Genomic DNA, 17,188 nt, shown 5'->3' with positions numbered 1-17,188 from the left:
ATTTGTGACCCAATAATTTTGACACAAATCCTGTTTTCAATATTCTGATTAGATCCCCCCCCCCCCGTTACAAAAAAGTACAGACGTGCCAAACTTAAAATTCTAACGTCTTAATGAAATCAAAAGATTTCATCAAATCAAACCAATAAAAAATCGATTTGAAGAAATATTTAAATGAAATCAGTGATATCATGTCTAGGTAGGTCAGGTACTCGAAACAAATTCAATAGGAATGCAGGACTACAGAGACAATTCTAAATTCATTTTCCATTATGGGATATGATAGACATTTTTTAATGAATTAGAGCCCCTCTCAACGCTGTCAATAAGACTGTACGTCCTAGAGGCATTTCTAAAGCTGTTTCCAATTATTAGACTTTTCTACAAAATGTTGTAAACACACTAAATGCTTGTTAATATTTGGAAATCCTGTGTCGATTTATCTAATAAAATTAATCGTTTGGAAACTACTGCTCAAAAAGATCCTGTAGCATCGAGCGACTATATTAAGTTTTGGGAAAAAATTCATGTTTTGCAAGTTTGGTTTCTCTCGACTGTGGGTATTGATAAGGCAGCTTCTCATATTTGACCTAGATTCTATGGCATTTTCTTTTTTTTTTAAATAAGGTCCGTTTCATAGAATCTTCCAAAAATTACGGTTATGGAATTGTTGATGTTTGAGATTGGAACACAGATCAAGACCTTTATTTGATCTGTAGATTTGTTTCGGAAGTTGGTTTTTCCTACCAGAACATTTTTCCAAGTTCATGAAAAGGAAGTGCCCTAGTTGAAGAGGAATTGGTGGATGTAGGTACTGCAAATACCTTGCCCGGCCCTAATTTGAGCTATAAAGTCTTCCTGAGTTTCATTCACTTTGCTCAATGTCTTTCTAAAATAGCGAAAACCCCTAAATTAAGAGTCCTGCCGAGATTCTTCTTTAAAACTATTTCTAATTTTTTTAAATAATTTATTGCCACCGTTGGAGACCTGTAAAAACCAAATTCCATTTGCCACAGGAAAATGCAGAAAAGTGGGCAGTCCTTTTTTCCACGATTTAAAGGCAATAGATCAAATTAAAAAAAAAAGATTCTAATAAATCAGAATACGGTTTTAATTTATCTCTTATCATTCGTTTCTAGGCAAACTCCATCGACTCTTTAAGGTTTTCAGGCTGTTTTCAGATTTTGATTATAATTCCTTATTTTCCTTAAGAGGGACATTTTTATAGCAAAGCCATTGATTTTTGGCAGCATATATGAAACAAAAAGATAAAATAGGTCACGAATAGCCTTAGAAATTTAAGCCTATTTAAAAAAAAAGTTGACAATTGTATTCGAAAGGTTGTTTGATATGGAAACAATACTTGAGGCAATATGCAACATTACCAAGCCTTTAAATAGCCGACGCGAAGTTTTTTATTATTGTTATTATATTTTTCTTAGATTTAATGGAGGTGATAAAACAGCAAAACTGTACATAGAGCTCAATAAAATAAAGATGGTCTATATGGATTGAACCAGCTTCTGCTTCAGAGCACTCTTATAGACAAAACACAAATGCAACAAATGTTACTTCTGTAGAAATGAGCAGGGAATTACAACGGCATCAATAAAATCAACACAGGAAAAAGAAGAGAAAAAACTGTGTACTATCCTTTAATTTTCTCGAAAATTGGATAAAACAATCACACTTTCATAAACTATTGACGATTTGTTCCACCTATACCATAGTTTTTTTTAAGGTGTAGCGATTTTCGGTGTTTTACCATAATTTTTTATGGTGTATGGTTTTCAGGCACGACATAATGAGCTAACTCAAAATTTTTCATTTTCTATCTATAAAAAAACTTAAAAAAGTTATACCTTTGATAAAGTGCTCGCAGCAGCCATATCAGCCATTTCCCTCCGTGCTTAGATAAAATTTCAGGTGCAATAGCAATGACTCCTACCTGAGTTTCAACCAAGCTTGTGCTTTTTTTTTTCATTAAATAACTTATAAATTTTGTGTTCTATTGAAAAACAAAAAGATATATTTTGGAGGGTGAGGAAGCCAGACTTTGTTGAGGATTCTTGTTCATGGTTACTTAAAGCCAAAGGTCTCATATTACTCCGACGGTCAATAAAATCAAGCTACAAAATCATATAAGTAGCGTGCGTGATTCTTTTTTTCCCAATGTGTGTACTGCCAACAAAGAAAAGACGCATGGAGAAAGCTTGAAATATCATTAAATGGCATCTATAGTATTCGAAGGTTTTGACTAAGGCTCTAGCTTAAGAGCCATAATTTTCAGCCAATCAAAAAGTACTTCTCAGTCTGCTTTTAATCTGATTGGTCAAAATTCGTGCACGAGTTTTAACTCTTGCAAATTGAATCGAAACTACGCACACCTGATAATACGACAATTATATTACACGTAACAGCACCACAAGTACCTAGACGAAGACTTGACCAATTATTTGTCATTAAGACATAAATAAGACGTAATGCCGCGAAAATACCACGACTCAAGAGTAATTATCCTATTCCATAAGATACCAAAACTTTGGAGATGTTCCGCCATTTAGAATAATTTTATCCGCTTGAATGGTCTCTGTTGATCAGTCAGAAATAATTTGTCTTTAATCTAACCAAAAAGTCGTCACTTTTCACAGAAGAAAAACTGAAGCTGATACGATTTTATTAACTGGACTATCGAGCGTTCAAAATCTTCAGTCGCGTATACCCTGGAATGAGTTTTTGACCAGAAAGACAACGTCGTTCTCAGGTTCGGATATTACATTTCTCTTCTAGCACAAGCTTCTATTGTTGAGTGTATTTTTTCTAGCATATGTAAATAATAGTGGCACTCAAAACTACATTCCCAAAATTTTTGCTTTAAAAGCCACGACATACTTCACATATAGAGTAATATACCAGGGGGTGGCAACACTGGCATAATTTAAAAGCAATAAATGATACAGCTTAGAGGTTTGAGAGTCACTAGAAATATTTCGCCGCTGAAAAACTAGAGATTGAATATTTTGATTCCAAATGGGTTTCTAGATCAGGCCAGGTCTATCACCAGACCAGGGTGAATTTGGTGTGTTTTTGACCCTTCTGCTGAATAAAGCGCTACAAAAATGTTCGGGGAAAATCAGGAGCAAGAATTCAAACATTACTGAATGCACATTACTGAATACCTAAGTAGTGACATCGAAACTGTACAGAAACGTGCTACAAAAATCATACTAAGTCCAAATCACGTGTCTTATGAGTCCGCTCTCGAGTCGCGGAAAATTCCGTCTCTCCGTGAGCGCCGATACGAACTAATGCTTAAGTTTGGACATTCGTTGCTCGCATGTGAGTAGCACCGTTCTTTACTACCACCTCCTCGCACAAAACATGTGAATACCCGAAGCAAAATCAAACTTGAGCCCCCAAGGTGCCGTACAGATCGTTTCGTGGACTCTTTCGTCCCTTTTTTTGTAGTGCATTTAGTCGTTCGTATTTTGTTTTTTTGTTTTTCACTTTAGTGACCAATGTTGTAAAAAATAGCGTTATTTAGTTGTGGCCCAGGCCAAAGCTATGAAAGCTCTTTTTAAAATAAATCTATTCTATTCTATATTCTAGTCTATTCTAAAACTGTATCACTGTTTAATTATGTCAATTTGCGTGTCGAGTGGCCAAACACGTTCCGACTTAAAACAAAATACTCATTTGACAAACACAAAAAAGACGTCCTACAGACTCCACGTGAAGCCACTGGGGCTAAGAAAAATGGATTTGCTTTAATCAAGCTTACCATTTATGTCGTTTGTTGTCCAGAAACTTATTCAAGCTCCTAAGCTTTAAAATGAAAATTCAGTTTATCCAGCAGCTAAATTCTATCTATATGATTTTACGTATATAGTTTGCAATGTTTAAATTCTCTTTAAACTGGCAAAAATCTTTAAACGTCTGCAACTGCAATTAGGAGTTTCTAGAGTGCCATTTAGACAGAATAATATTGAGGTGACAATTTTGCAGGCACTATAATACGAATACCTTCATTAGTTCTTCTCTCTTTCTCCGTCTCTCCTCAATTATTTTCTCTTCATCTTCTTCTTCTTCATTGATATCAATGTCTAACAGAGCCTCTTCACTTGAAGTACCTTCTTTTTCTTTCTTTTTTAAACGCTCTAATTCTTCTTCATCTGATGGCTTTCGATATCGCCGCTGACGGTCGCGATCATACCTATAAAATATATTATCACACTGATTAGAGGTTCTCAACAAATTCAAAGAATAGGAAAATGAATAGGAGACCTTTGGTACAAAAAAAAAAAATGAAAGAAATAGGAACCAAAAACATCTAGCAACATATAGTACAGCATTGCCAGTAGAAGCAGAAACCATCAAAATAGCCTTAAATTAATTTTAAACTTAACTCATCAGAGACCTGAATTCTACCTCAAATAGAAAAGTAAAAGTAGGGCAAAGGAAGTCAAATAAAAATCGAAGCAAAAGTTCAAAAGAGGTAATATGCATTGGGTTCACTTTTTTGTAAAAGTACAGGATCGTATTTTAAATGGTATGTTTCAAAATGAAACGAAATTTTATAAGACCTGGAAATCCCATTTTCGCATATCTAAGTTTATAGAAACATAGCCCAAAGATCCCTAAACCCTACACACCCCTATGAAGCAAATTAAAGTATGTGTAACTGCCTTTAACTAGAGTTGACAGTATGATATGATCTGAGTATGATGCAGTGAAGCTAAATAGCTTTTTTAAACTATTATCCCATTTATTTTTCCCCATTCTCAGTATACATAGTTGCAAATAGACCCACATTTAGGGGCGGGGGAGGGTCTAAATGCCATAGAATAACAAGATTTTCAGGCAATAATAACTTAAGGAGGAACTACTCCCCATCCCCCCTCCGCCCCTTCTGTAGGTAAGTTATAAGGGCAAAATTATATTATGCCTAAAAGCCACGGAACCAATGCATATTCAACAGGTAGAAGGGTTTGTAAAGACTATGACATGATTCTGTTTGTTTGTTTTTTTTTTTTTTTTTTTTCGCTTTTCTAACTGAGGATTGTACACAAAACCTGCTTTATCAGGTCAAGAGGGGACAAGGTACAGGTCGCCTGCTAGAAATTCTCCACCAGGGTTGCAGACCTTAGGGTTTGATAGGCAGTGCAGGAGAGGCTATTGCTCTCTAAAACTGAACAAACTGAACATTTTTTTTTTAAATATAAAAATCATTTTCCACAGAATTACCATTCACCAACTATAATCCCAGTCCTTGGAACCATTTTAAGTAAGATAATGGTCGTATCTTGGCATGCATAATAGCAACAAATTTGATTATTTATATATTATCTTACAAGCAAGACCAGAAACAAGGGGGGGGGGTAAAAAACTTTATATAAATAATAATCATAAGCACTCATAGTCAACGATTTGATGGGATCCTTTTGCTAAGGGATAACTTCTACTCTAGGCAGGGGGGGGGGCATCTTCAAAAAAGAATAATTTTTGCTGTATTTCCAGATTTTTATTAGAATTGAGTTTGCTTCTTCTGTAGATACTCCATTTAAGAATATTTCATTCCCAATCTTAGGAACACATAGAGTAAATGCAGTTTTTTCCACATGAATCAAATCCTTAGTTTCCAAGTCCCACCCTAATGTCAATTCCATGTACTTAATCTAGCAACTTAGCCTCAACATGCTATTTACCAATTACCTCCTAAGTGTTTCCCAGGAAGGGTGAAAAAGTAATAAAGATAAGTGTCGAATCAATTTCCTTTGAGTTCAAGAAAAGGAAGAGGGTCAGATTAGAGGAGCAATGAATAAGTGGATTCAGATACCTGACAATGAACGGTTTATTTCTTCCCTTTTCAAGAGTAGCAACAAAGAGTATGGGTATATTAAAAGAGTGGAAACTGGTGCTTGCGTTGGCAAAAAAAAACATCAGTGCCATCTAGCGTTTGGCATTTTTTTTCAAGGTTTGTAATCGTTTTTCTGTCAGGAACTAAGATCAGACACTTATTACTACACTATTTTTTTTACCAACTAAACAAACTAAATTAATTATTCTCATTATTATAGTACAAAAAAGTAGTGTCCCCAAATGCTAGACGGCGTTGAGATTCCTTTTTTGTCGGCACTAGCGCCAGTTCCAACTCTTCTAAGTTACCAATACTCTTTGAGTAGCAACAAATAAATTATTTATGTCCAAGTGAAAGTTAGGAGGCTTTACCATTTACTATTTAAAGTGAAGCATTTAAGCAATGTATTTTTTAATCTGCTTTCCCTCTGATTGGTTAAAATTCAGACACAAGTTGTAGAGCTTACAACTTATAACACAATTAACCACAGTAGTGATATTTTCTAGATAGGCTGCTTCTAACAAACCAATCAGGGCAATGCAGACATTTAAATACAGGTGCTTTTAAACAACGTTTGTGTTTTAATCCTTTTCAAGAATTACTACATAAAAAACATTTCTATCCAAGTGACAACTTGTAGGTCTCACTCTTACCGATTGAAGGGAAGGTGGGCATTTAAAAGTAAGTACTTAATAATGTGCTATTAATCTGATTCGTTAAAATTCAGACACAAGTTACAGACGTTATACTTTGAAATTTAATTAACCATGGTACGGTATGAATATTTTACGAATATTAATAAACAAAAAATTTACCCAAAATAAGTTTTTCAAAGAAAAGTAAAGAACTCCATTTAACCAAAAATGACCAAAAATAAAATCAAATTATCTACCAAGCGTGAAACTATCACAAATCAGCATAGATAAATAAATGAAACCCAAAACGAACAGATATTACAATAAATAACCGAGTCAAACTCAAAACGAGCAGAAATTAACACGAGTAGGGCTCAAAATCCCTATGCCTTCCCAAGGGTTCCATTGAAACTGAACTCCCGTAACCGAACCCCAAGCAACTGAACCACCGTGCAACTGAACCCCCGTGCTACTGAACCCTCATGCAACTAAACCCCCTTTAACTGAACCCTCGTGCAACTCAACCCCATTTAAATAAACCCCCGTGTAACTGAACCACCATGTAACTGAACCAACGTGGAACTGAACCACCGTGTAACTGAACATTCGTGCAACTCAACCACCGTACTTACATTGGGTAAAACACAAGTTAGAATCTTTACATATTCAACCTTGTTGGAATTGTTAGTTTTTTTTTTAAGTCTTTATATAAATTACTGTATATAAATAAATTACTAATAATATATATAAATATAAATATAAATAATAAATATAAATATAAATAATTTATATAAATTACTTTATAAAAATGCTCTGTTTTGTTGTCACAAAAACAAAGAAAATCAGACGTCATAAGCTCTCAAATCCGGATTTATTTCTCTTTTTTATGTCTGTTAATAGGGGTTCCCTTCACCCTGTCACTTTCTACGGGTCTAAGCGTTTACGCCTCTCCCCCAAGGAAAATTTCCCTTCCTCCACCCACGGAAACCCCTCACCTGCAAAATACCCCTCTTGCGGAAATTATGGTTTTCAAAATTTAAAAATCTTCTTTGAGCCGTGTTATTTTTGAGTTTAATTGAGAAGTTCTAAGGGAAGTGAAAAAAAGGAATTTATGTGTAAATCTTGCCCCCCCCCCACCCGTGCAAATACTTTCTTCTAATGAAATATCCTCCAAAAAAAAAACACGCAAAAAATTTCCGTATGTTTCCCAATGACAAATACTATCTGTAAGCAATAGACAAATAAAACAAACTTAAAAAGGAACTGAAACTTCTGCAATGGGGTTTTCTGATTGTTTTGTAGCTAGGTAGAGGGAGATACCTCAAAGGGTGCATTTTGATGCCGAAACATCTCAGCTCTTATTGAGCCTGAAAATAAATACAGAATTAGCTCTAAGGGAGAGACGACAGGAGAATGGAGAAAGAAATTGCTTGATAATCCCCAGGCATTTCTTGTCTTTTTTTTATAATCCGTAAGTGATTGGAGACTAACCAACCGCAAGAGGTATTTTTTGGGAGGGGGAGGGGGAGATTTTCCACAGGTAAGTATTTTCTGGAGAGGGGAGTATTTTCCGCGAGGTGTTATTTTCCGCGGGGTATTTTCCTCAAGGGATGTTTTTCACGGGGGGGGGGGGTAAACAGCGGCTCTCACTGTCTACATACTGTAATGTTTTTTTTCCACTTTGCTTATTTTGTTGTTTTCATTTTGTGGTAATAAACAAGGTAATAAATCAGCTTTAAAGGTTTATGACATCGGATCTTCTTTTTCTTTTGCAAAAATAAAACAAAGCTTCATGAATACTTTTGACAGGGGTTTATATCGTGAATTTAAGAAACAAACAATTTCAACAAGGTTGAACATGTAAAAATTCTAACTTGTGTTTTACACAATGATATTGCCTAATATTTTTAGAGAACGGAAAATCTGAATTCAGTGGTTTAGTTGTACGATGGTTCAGTTGCACGATGGTTCAGATACACGGTGGTTCAGTTGTACGGTGGTTCAATTGCACGGTGGTTCAGTTGTACGGTGGTTCAGTTGCGCGGTGGTTCAGTTGCACGGTGGTTCAGTTGTACAGTGGTTCAGTTGCACGGGGGTTCACTTACACGGGGGTTTAATTACATGGAGATTCAGTTAAATGGGGTTGAGTTGCATGGGGGTTTAGTTGCACGAGGGTTTAGTTAAATGAGATTCATCAGTTGCCTGCTGGTTCAGTTACACGAGGGTTCATTTACACGGGGGTTCAGTTGCACGGTGGTTCAGTTGTACGGTGCTTCAGTTACACGGTGCTTCAGTTACAGGGGTTCAGTTGTTTGTGGTTCAGTTACACGGTGGTTCAGTTACACGCACGCCCTTCCCAAGGCCAGAACATAATTTTTTGCACTTTCAACAAATGAATGTGCATTGTCAGTTTAATATACATATACTGATATTTAGTAATCAAAATGTTAATATTATTTGATTTATTAAAGTTATAAAAGTAAAAACATTTACACTTTTTCAGTAAACTGGATTCTCTTGATTAACCTGAAGCAGTGCTTTTAGCTCCAACTGCCAGATTAGCTCCGCCAAAAATTAAACCTCCCCTCCTCCGGCGGAATCCGGGGATTCAGATGAGAACGAAGTGCTACCAACTGATCTTCAAAACGATTCACATGTATGTATACAATTAACATCTCTGGGTTTACTTCTATTCCTTTTGTCAGGGAGTGCCTTTTTACTGCTGTGCGTGGAAATTAAGCACAATCCAAAACCTAGCATCTAAATTTTTAAACTTTTGGGAAATCCGTGTGATAATGATTTTTCTTTTTCTTTTTTTTTTGAGCGGGAAGAAATAGATGAAGATACAGAATTTTGTTAAATACATTTTCGATGTTTTCTTCTTCCGTCTTTGCAACTCTGTTTTCTACTAGACATACATACTAGATTTCATTATTCTAGTTTGTCCGTTCTGTGTTTTGGCTACAAAATTCGGTAAAATTTATTTTTACCGCATGCTAGATTGTATCTTACAAAGTATGGCACATAGAAAACTCTTACCGTGCCAATGGACTTAACTATAGGGTGTAAGAAAGAAGTTTTTGCTCACTTTAACAGATGATGAGAGACTACTATCAGACACGTTATTAGCAATTATTGAATAGGACGGAACGGATTTATAGAATTAAGGTAAGTAAGGTATTTAGCGTATCTAATACGTGGTATTTAAATACTGAGTTAAACTATAAAATTAGCCCCAATCGCAGATCTTGAAATGAATAGGCTCAATCGAACGAGGGTGTATACAAATACTGAACGAAGCAGTGCCTTGACTTGAACGAACCTTAGTATGAAAACAGGCAGTATCAAATATACAATGCCGATATATATTAGATTTTACTGCATTTTTAAAATCAGATGTGAATAAATGTGGGTTCTAAAAGTACAAGTGTTTCTTCTTTTTACATCCTTTATTTATATCAAAGTTAGGACGTGGTCAGATCAGCATGGATCGTACGCGTTCTAGAAGCTGTCTAGATCTGTGGGAGCTTGTACTTCTGGAAGCAACAAATTGACTTTTTTTTATTTACATACATTTTTACTCAGGGAAATTGAACTGGTAAGTTTTTTAATCAGTTTTTTTACTGCCCAAAGCTCTATTTTTGCAGCAAATAATGTCACTACGTTATTCATTCCCCTGTTCTCAAAATTTTTTTAAATTTTAGTTTGCAGTGCTCTATATTAATTTGGCTCTGATATTGTTTGGCCTTCGTATAATTTTTGCTTTGATATAGAAATTTGGTGGAATTTGGTCTCGGATGCTGAAATGTTCTCGTCAAGGCAAATCCAGACTTTTTGTATTTTCAGTTATCTAATTAAATACAGCCTTCAAGTGCCACCTTAAATGTATTTGTAGCGAGCTCTTATTAGGGCCTTTTATTGTGCTGACCAAAGGCTCAGCCGAGACAAAGTCGGATTGATACGAAAACGCTGATCAGGATCAAAAGCATTTCTGGTTCACAGAACCGGAGAGCATTTGCGCGAAAACACCTGTCAGGACCTAAGACTGGTTTGATTAAACAATTCTTGGTAACGAACTGTAAGTAAGGAGCTACACGGCTTAAAAGTAACCGAAACAAAAAAAACGGAATTTTGGCATCAATAGATATATTAAAAGAATTGGCAATTATACTGATTCCAAATATATAAGATTTATTTAGTTAAGAGCTATCCATAAAACGGTATGAGCCTAAGAAAATTTTCCTGATTTTCGAACAAGGTGGGAAACACCTCTAAAATCAATGAATCTTAACATAAATAACACAATCAGATTCAGCGTATCCGAGAACCCTCTTGTACAAGTTTCAAGCTCCCACCTTCACAAATATGAAATTTTGTTTGTTTTTTTTTTTTGCTAGAAGAAAGATTATGGATGCGTGTTTATTAGTTTTTAATTTTGTTTTTTCGTTTGTTCCAGGGGTGATCGCATCGAACCAATTGTCCTAGAATATAGGGAAAGAGCTCATTCAAACGGAAATTAATAGTTCTTGTGTCCTTTTTAAGCGACCAAAAAGATTGGAGGGCGACTAGTCCCCCACCTCTCTCATCTCCCTTTGTTCCTAAAAGTCGTCAAATCGAAATTTTTACAATGCCGTTTTGTTCAGCATAGTTGAAAAGCCCAATAACTATGGCTTCAGAGATAACATGACCCCGCACATCCCCTGGTGAAAGGGCTTAAAGTCGCAAAATTTGCCCATTGTTTACATACAGTATTTGTTATTGGGAAGTATGCATACATTTTTCGGGTGGGGAAAATTTTCTTAAGGGGGAAATTTTCCATTGGGAGGGAAGTTTCCGGGAGATGAACTTTCCGGGGGAAATTTAAACTGCGGGAATTTGCCAGAATTCTTATACAAATTTATTTTTATTAGTCTTATTTTGTCTTTGCCAAATTGCCCGGGGCAAAATTTAATCTGGCAGCAGTTGTCTAGAGTATCTTTCCGTAGGTGGGGGAGGGGAGAATTTTCCACAGGAGAAATTCTCAATGGGGGAGCTTTCCACGGAATAAATTCTCCAGGGGTAATTTTCTCCGGGAGCAAATTTCTACGAGAAGGGGGGGGGGTCAAAATTTCCACGGAGGAGAGGATTTTTGGCATGATTTTAAAAACAATCAGAAATCAAAGTCTTTCAAATGAAAGTGTGATGAGAAAAAAATTTTCACCCGGAATCTTGCGCAAGAAATTTTCCAGGAAGAATTTTCAGTTAGGATGGAATTTTCTGGGGAGAATTTTCTTGGTGGGGGGGGTGGTATGTGGTATCTTAAATGAGAAAAACTTTCCATGGAGTGGAGCAACATCAAAACTTAAAGCGAACAGAAAGGATTAGGTATGTGAGGGGGGCTGTCCCCTCCTCAATACCTCGCTCTTTAAGCTAAAGTTTGACCAATTCTTTAAGAACGACTCCTGAAACACAAGGTCCGTGAATTAGAATAACAACCTTTTTTAAAATGTTATAAAAAAAAACCTCAGCGTAAAGAGCGAGATATTGAGGAGGGGACAGTAGTAGAAGATGGAGTGCCAGTCCGGAAGGAAGTCCATATATGGGCATTGATCTACCAATGGGAGTGACGCAACTTGTTCAGTGAATACGAGCATGAAAAGATCATTGACCTACTAATGGTACGAACAACGGTGCGAACAAGATGACAGCCAATCAAAGGCCTACAATCTGTGTACGAACAAGATCACGTGCCTCTTTCTAGGTCAATCACCGGTTGGAACACTAACGGGATGATGTGACATAATCAGACCAGACTTTCTAGAGGTGTTTTGTTTGAATTTACATAATTTCTATCTCGAAATCAAAATACCATTTTATTTGCTATGACATAAGGGGGCGTTGTATATATTGATCAGGCCTGTCTGCACAGACCAGACTTTTAAAATGTTAGCTTTGAAACATGTCATAAATGCTAGAACATTAAGCGGGGACTCTAAAGAGATAGAAATTTGTGACTTAACGCTAAAAAAGTTGAAAGTAATAGACTCATCAAGATGACACAGCTTTACTACTCGACAGTGTTCTATTTAATACACAAGTACCATCGAGCAGTGTTGGTAATATAAAATATGTAATAAAAGAGATAGAAATTTTTGACTTAACGCTAAAAAAGTTGAAAGTAATAGACTCATCAAGATGACATAGCTTTACTACTCGACTGTGTTCTGTATAATACACAAGTACCATCGAGCAGTGTTGTCAATATAAAATATGCAATAAAAGAGATAGAAATTTTTTACTTAACACTAAAAAAGTTGTAAGTAACAGACTCATCAAGATGACTGGACCCCTTCCTCCAACTTTTTTTATCCCTATTTGAACTTTTATTTATCGTCATGGAAAGGCAGTGTGGTCTCCAAAATTATCTACGTCAGAGTTGAACAAGATAATATAAAAATAAGGAAATTTATTTTTACATTGAAATGAGTTGAATTTACTCATCTACAAATGCACATACTGAAATTTATGTACAAGAACTATCTTTTTATGACTTTTACAGGAGCCCTTTTTTCGCCTGTAAAACCAAGTGAAAAAAGAGACGTTTGTACATTCAAAGTGTTTTGAAATGACCTTCCCCTAGTCTGGTTTTTAATTCCCGTGTCCGTATTTATTATATTTTTGTTTCATAGTAATACTATAGCTGTGAATGCAAATTCATTGTGACACAAAGCCACCTTACGCCAACAATAGGCAAGCATGTCGCTGTTTCTTGTTATCTATTTTGCAATTCTATTCTGGTGAGTCTCTAGTCCCTCACAAGAAATCAATTTTTCGGCAAAAAATCATGTTTTATATTGTTTCAATTGAGTTTTAAAACGAAAGCAATTTTCAGCTAGTAATTAATATTTTGGAACAATGGAGAAGTATTACAGGAATTTTGTAATGTCGTATTGGTTATAAAATACTCACAGTATATTAATACAAAGTAGTTTAGCTGTAAGTAGAACCAATCCTAACTATACAAAATGCTTTAACCAAGGACATTAAATCTCGTCCGGGCTTTTACCAAGGACATTAAATCACGTCCAGGCTTTTACCAAGGACATTAAATCCCATCCGGGCTTTTACCAAGAACATGAAACCTCGTCCAGGCTTTTACCAAGGACATCAATACTTCCGTCTCAACTAACTACAATAGCAAAATTTTACAATATATTATTAGTATTTTCAAGGGTTTTTTGGTAGCCTTGATGGAGCATTTTCCTTCTAAATTAGCTACAATAGCAATACTCTCTATTTTTTAAAACTTCTCGCTGTTTTCCAAATCATACCCGGACATGTCCAAGATATAATTTGAGGTATCGGCCCCTTAAAATCCTGATTAATTACATTTAAAACATGTAAATAAATATCAATATTTAAGGTTTTGCAAAAACATGAAAATAGCGGGGAGGGGACATAGAAGGTCTAAAAAGATATATTTTTCGCCTCATGTAAATTTGGGGTAACGAGATGACTTCTTTCTTTGAATTTTCTCGTTTTCATGATTGATTTTGAGCCTATTTTTATCTTTCTTTCGACTCTGATTTTCTTCAAATAGTAATTATAGCTAAGTACAGCTACAAACACGATTCATCTGTAAAATATGTTTGAATCATCAAGGACCGCAATCATCAATGACCCTAACCATCAAGGACCTCAACCTCCAAAGGTCTACTAACCACCAACCTCTAAGGCCCCCTACCCCAACTTTTTAGACACGATACGGTTTTCCCTGTGGTACTCTATGGCCCATTATCGACACCACACGGATGTATCATTAGAGAACTAAAGTTACATCAAACAACAACATAGCAGATTATAACATGGATCAAAGTGTACAGTTAGAAATATCATTTTATTGTGAATGTGCTATTTGTTTTTCAAATGCACCCCAAGTCTCCTCTTGCACCCCGTCAGTTTCTGCTGACTCAACAATCTTTGTATTAGGTTTGAATTTTCTTATTTTGATGGAGAAGACGTAGTTGCTCTTGAAAGGCAATATTTCTGTTGTTTGTGGAATTGGTTTCACTTGGGATGTATATCTTTAGTTATACCCATTTGTAAAATATTCCTCCAAATCATATCCACCATCGTAGTTGCATGTGTTTGAAGTTGTATCTATGTCTTCGAAATTTTCGTAGACTTCGTAGTCTTGGCAGTTGTATGTTTCATACATATTACTAAATGTTGTACTTGACATTGCTTTATTAAATCTGAGTTAAACTACCAGTTTGCCCGCGCCTTAAGTACCCTTAATGATGTCATAATTGAAAAAGTTTTTTGGAAAACAAAATGACGTCATCTATCACTTTGTATTGTGATTTGACAAGAGTAGAAATATGACATCATGATAGATTGTGAATTTTTTGCCCATGCATTCTTGTTGACATCAGATTACCGTTTTTATTACTTCGCTTTATTTCATAATTAGTTTTAGGGCCTATGTACAAATTCCTACAAATAGATTAAATTTATTATGAACAATGTCTATTTCGAACTGGTAGCATCAGTTAGAATTCTAAACATCCCAAAAACAAAACTATATATTTTGGCAGACTTAACTTTTGTATTAAGGGTATCTAAAGCCGCAACTAAAGACTAGAAAATAAAGGCTGCGAATAATGTGATTTGGTGTTGCGTTTGAGCAAGATTGTGCGTTTTCCTTTTTTTAAATTATCACTCTCAAAAACGCTATGATATTTATAGATTTAATGATCATGTAAGAATTGTCGCAACGGGCCGATTTAAAGTGTAGACCAATTATGCCTCCCAAAAGAAAGTATTTAAAAAAAAGTGTGATTAAAAAAATAAACTTAAAAATGAGTTTCTTAATTTTTTTTTTTTTTGAAAATGGCAAATTTTTGAAAAGCAACAAATTTTATAATTTACAAAATATGAATGAAAACGAGGGAGAAAAGTTGTCAGATGAAACTTTTTCGAAATACTCTCCCCTTTTGTATATTAAATTCTAGGATTAAATTTTGAGCCTCTAAGCAAAAAAATCAAAATTATTATTTCTAACTATGTATATCAACTGATAGTATTTCTGAATAAACGTTTAGATTTTTTGGCTTTAGTCCATTTATCAGTAATTCAAACTCATGATTGATTATAAAAACAAGTTTAAAATGAAACTAGCTTGTTTAAAACTTAAAGGACTTGATTGGGATTCGAAATTAGCAAACGCCAATTAGTAGCTGCAATGGCGTGACTAGGAGGCAAGACTGTAAGCCTTCCCACTAATTTCGTTTTTATTCCCTCTATAGTTTCACCATTTGATTCTGTTTATCAAAGGCCTTTCAGATATCCTTCAGATGACAAAGGGGTGTACCCCTAAGGTACACAAAACCACAGGACCTCTGTGGTTTCGGAATCTAAGAGTAGTTCCAGAATATAACAGCGATTTCTGTTAACTTGGTGTTGGAAACTCGTACTAGAATCTAGCTCTTATTGGGTAATTACTTATAGTATGGGTATATTATACATACTATTGTGCAAGGTATTATTTCAGCTAAATATAATGAAATATATTTTGTATCAGTAAAGGCCCTCTCCTAATATGCATCTACAAAAGTGAACAGTGGATGACTTTTGAAATACGCAAAAGATGTATTACTTCGTTTTGGGCATAGCAATAACTTTAGATAAATGGCACTAGCTGACAATATCGCAGTATCTATGCGGTGCACATACTCGTTTCTGGTTGTATTTCGACTAAGGGTAATGAAATATGGTTTGGGCCTATTATTGGCCATCTCCCCTGCCTTTTATTAAGACAATATAACTCAAAAAACGTAAACAGTGGATACAAATCTATCTGAGGAATCTGTCTCACTGTCTGACCAAATTTTGTAAAAACAAACTACAAGGTACCTTGTTTTATTTTGAACATGATTATATCTTCTATTAAGAATTATTTTCCCTTTTCAACTTTTTGGTATGGTATGTTATTTTTGGTATGTAGACTTTTAATTATTTCAACGACAGATGAAAATTTTGCTATAAACCGATAGCAAAGGTTCAGTTTTATTCAGAATTTTATTTTTAGGGATTGTTTAGCATTTTTTGTAGATTGAAAATTGTTTGAAAATCGTTCGAATGGAACTTCTTATCATTTAATTTTAAAAGCCAGTTTAAATCATTCTGTGAGAACAAGTCTAAATAACATCGTAATTTTAATTGGATGAACTAATGCATTTTATGTTTCAAAGGGAGCATAAACGTTAAGCGTGGCTCTGATAAAAACTTAAAAAACTTTTTCGCATGCTGACCGAAGGTCTGCGTTGGACAGGTACCGATCTCCTGATTCAATTCCTTCGGCCGGGAGTGCAATGCGTGGTTGGGGGCAAGTTATCCGACGTTTCCCGTGTTTTTCCCCTAAGTTTTTACAGGCACCCGTCTAAGGCGGGATTGACTGTGACTTAGTTTATAGGGTCATACCACTGGCCCCCATTCCAAACCAAATAACCAGTGACACCAGAACTCGAACCCCTGACCTCAGGATTTCAAGTCCGGAGCGCTAACCACTCGGCTCTGATAGGAGTCTATTTCGTATCACCTGCCGGATTTCACGTCCACGCGATCGAAAATATGTCTTGATTTGGGGGAATATTCGGGTAACAATGAATACTAGCTTCCACTCAATGAACAGTTAAAACAAATATTGATATTCTTG

At 35.4% G+C, this 17,188-nt stretch overlaps 1 protein-coding gene across 1 annotated transcript in view; it reads right to left on the bottom strand.

The window, feature by feature from the left end:
* Positions 1 to 17,188, bottom strand: part of Prp4k (Pre-mRNA processing factor 4 kinase) — a gene marked incomplete at its 5' end in the record, with an annotated part of 68,836 nt that overhangs the window by 42,015 nt on the left and 9,633 nt on the right. Inside the window, one exon of the mRNA XM_089097648.1 lies at positions 4,024 to 4,213. Within this exon, the coding sequence (XP_088953774.1) occupies positions 4,024 to 4,213 (190 nt within the window). The remainder of the gene's footprint in view (positions 1 to 4,023; positions 4,214 to 17,188) is intronic.

Source organism: Artemia sp. Qi Xiang Cuo, chromosome 12 (assembly GCF_049724085.1).
Source record: "Artemia sp. Qi Xiang Cuo chromosome 12, ASM4972408v1, whole genome shotgun sequence".
Classification (NCBI taxonomy): domain Eukaryota; kingdom Metazoa; phylum Arthropoda; class Branchiopoda; order Anostraca; family Artemiidae; genus Artemia; species Artemia sp. Qi Xiang Cuo.
Note: the sequence above shows the minus strand (reverse complement) of the source record. Positions and strands in the feature narration are given on the sequence as shown.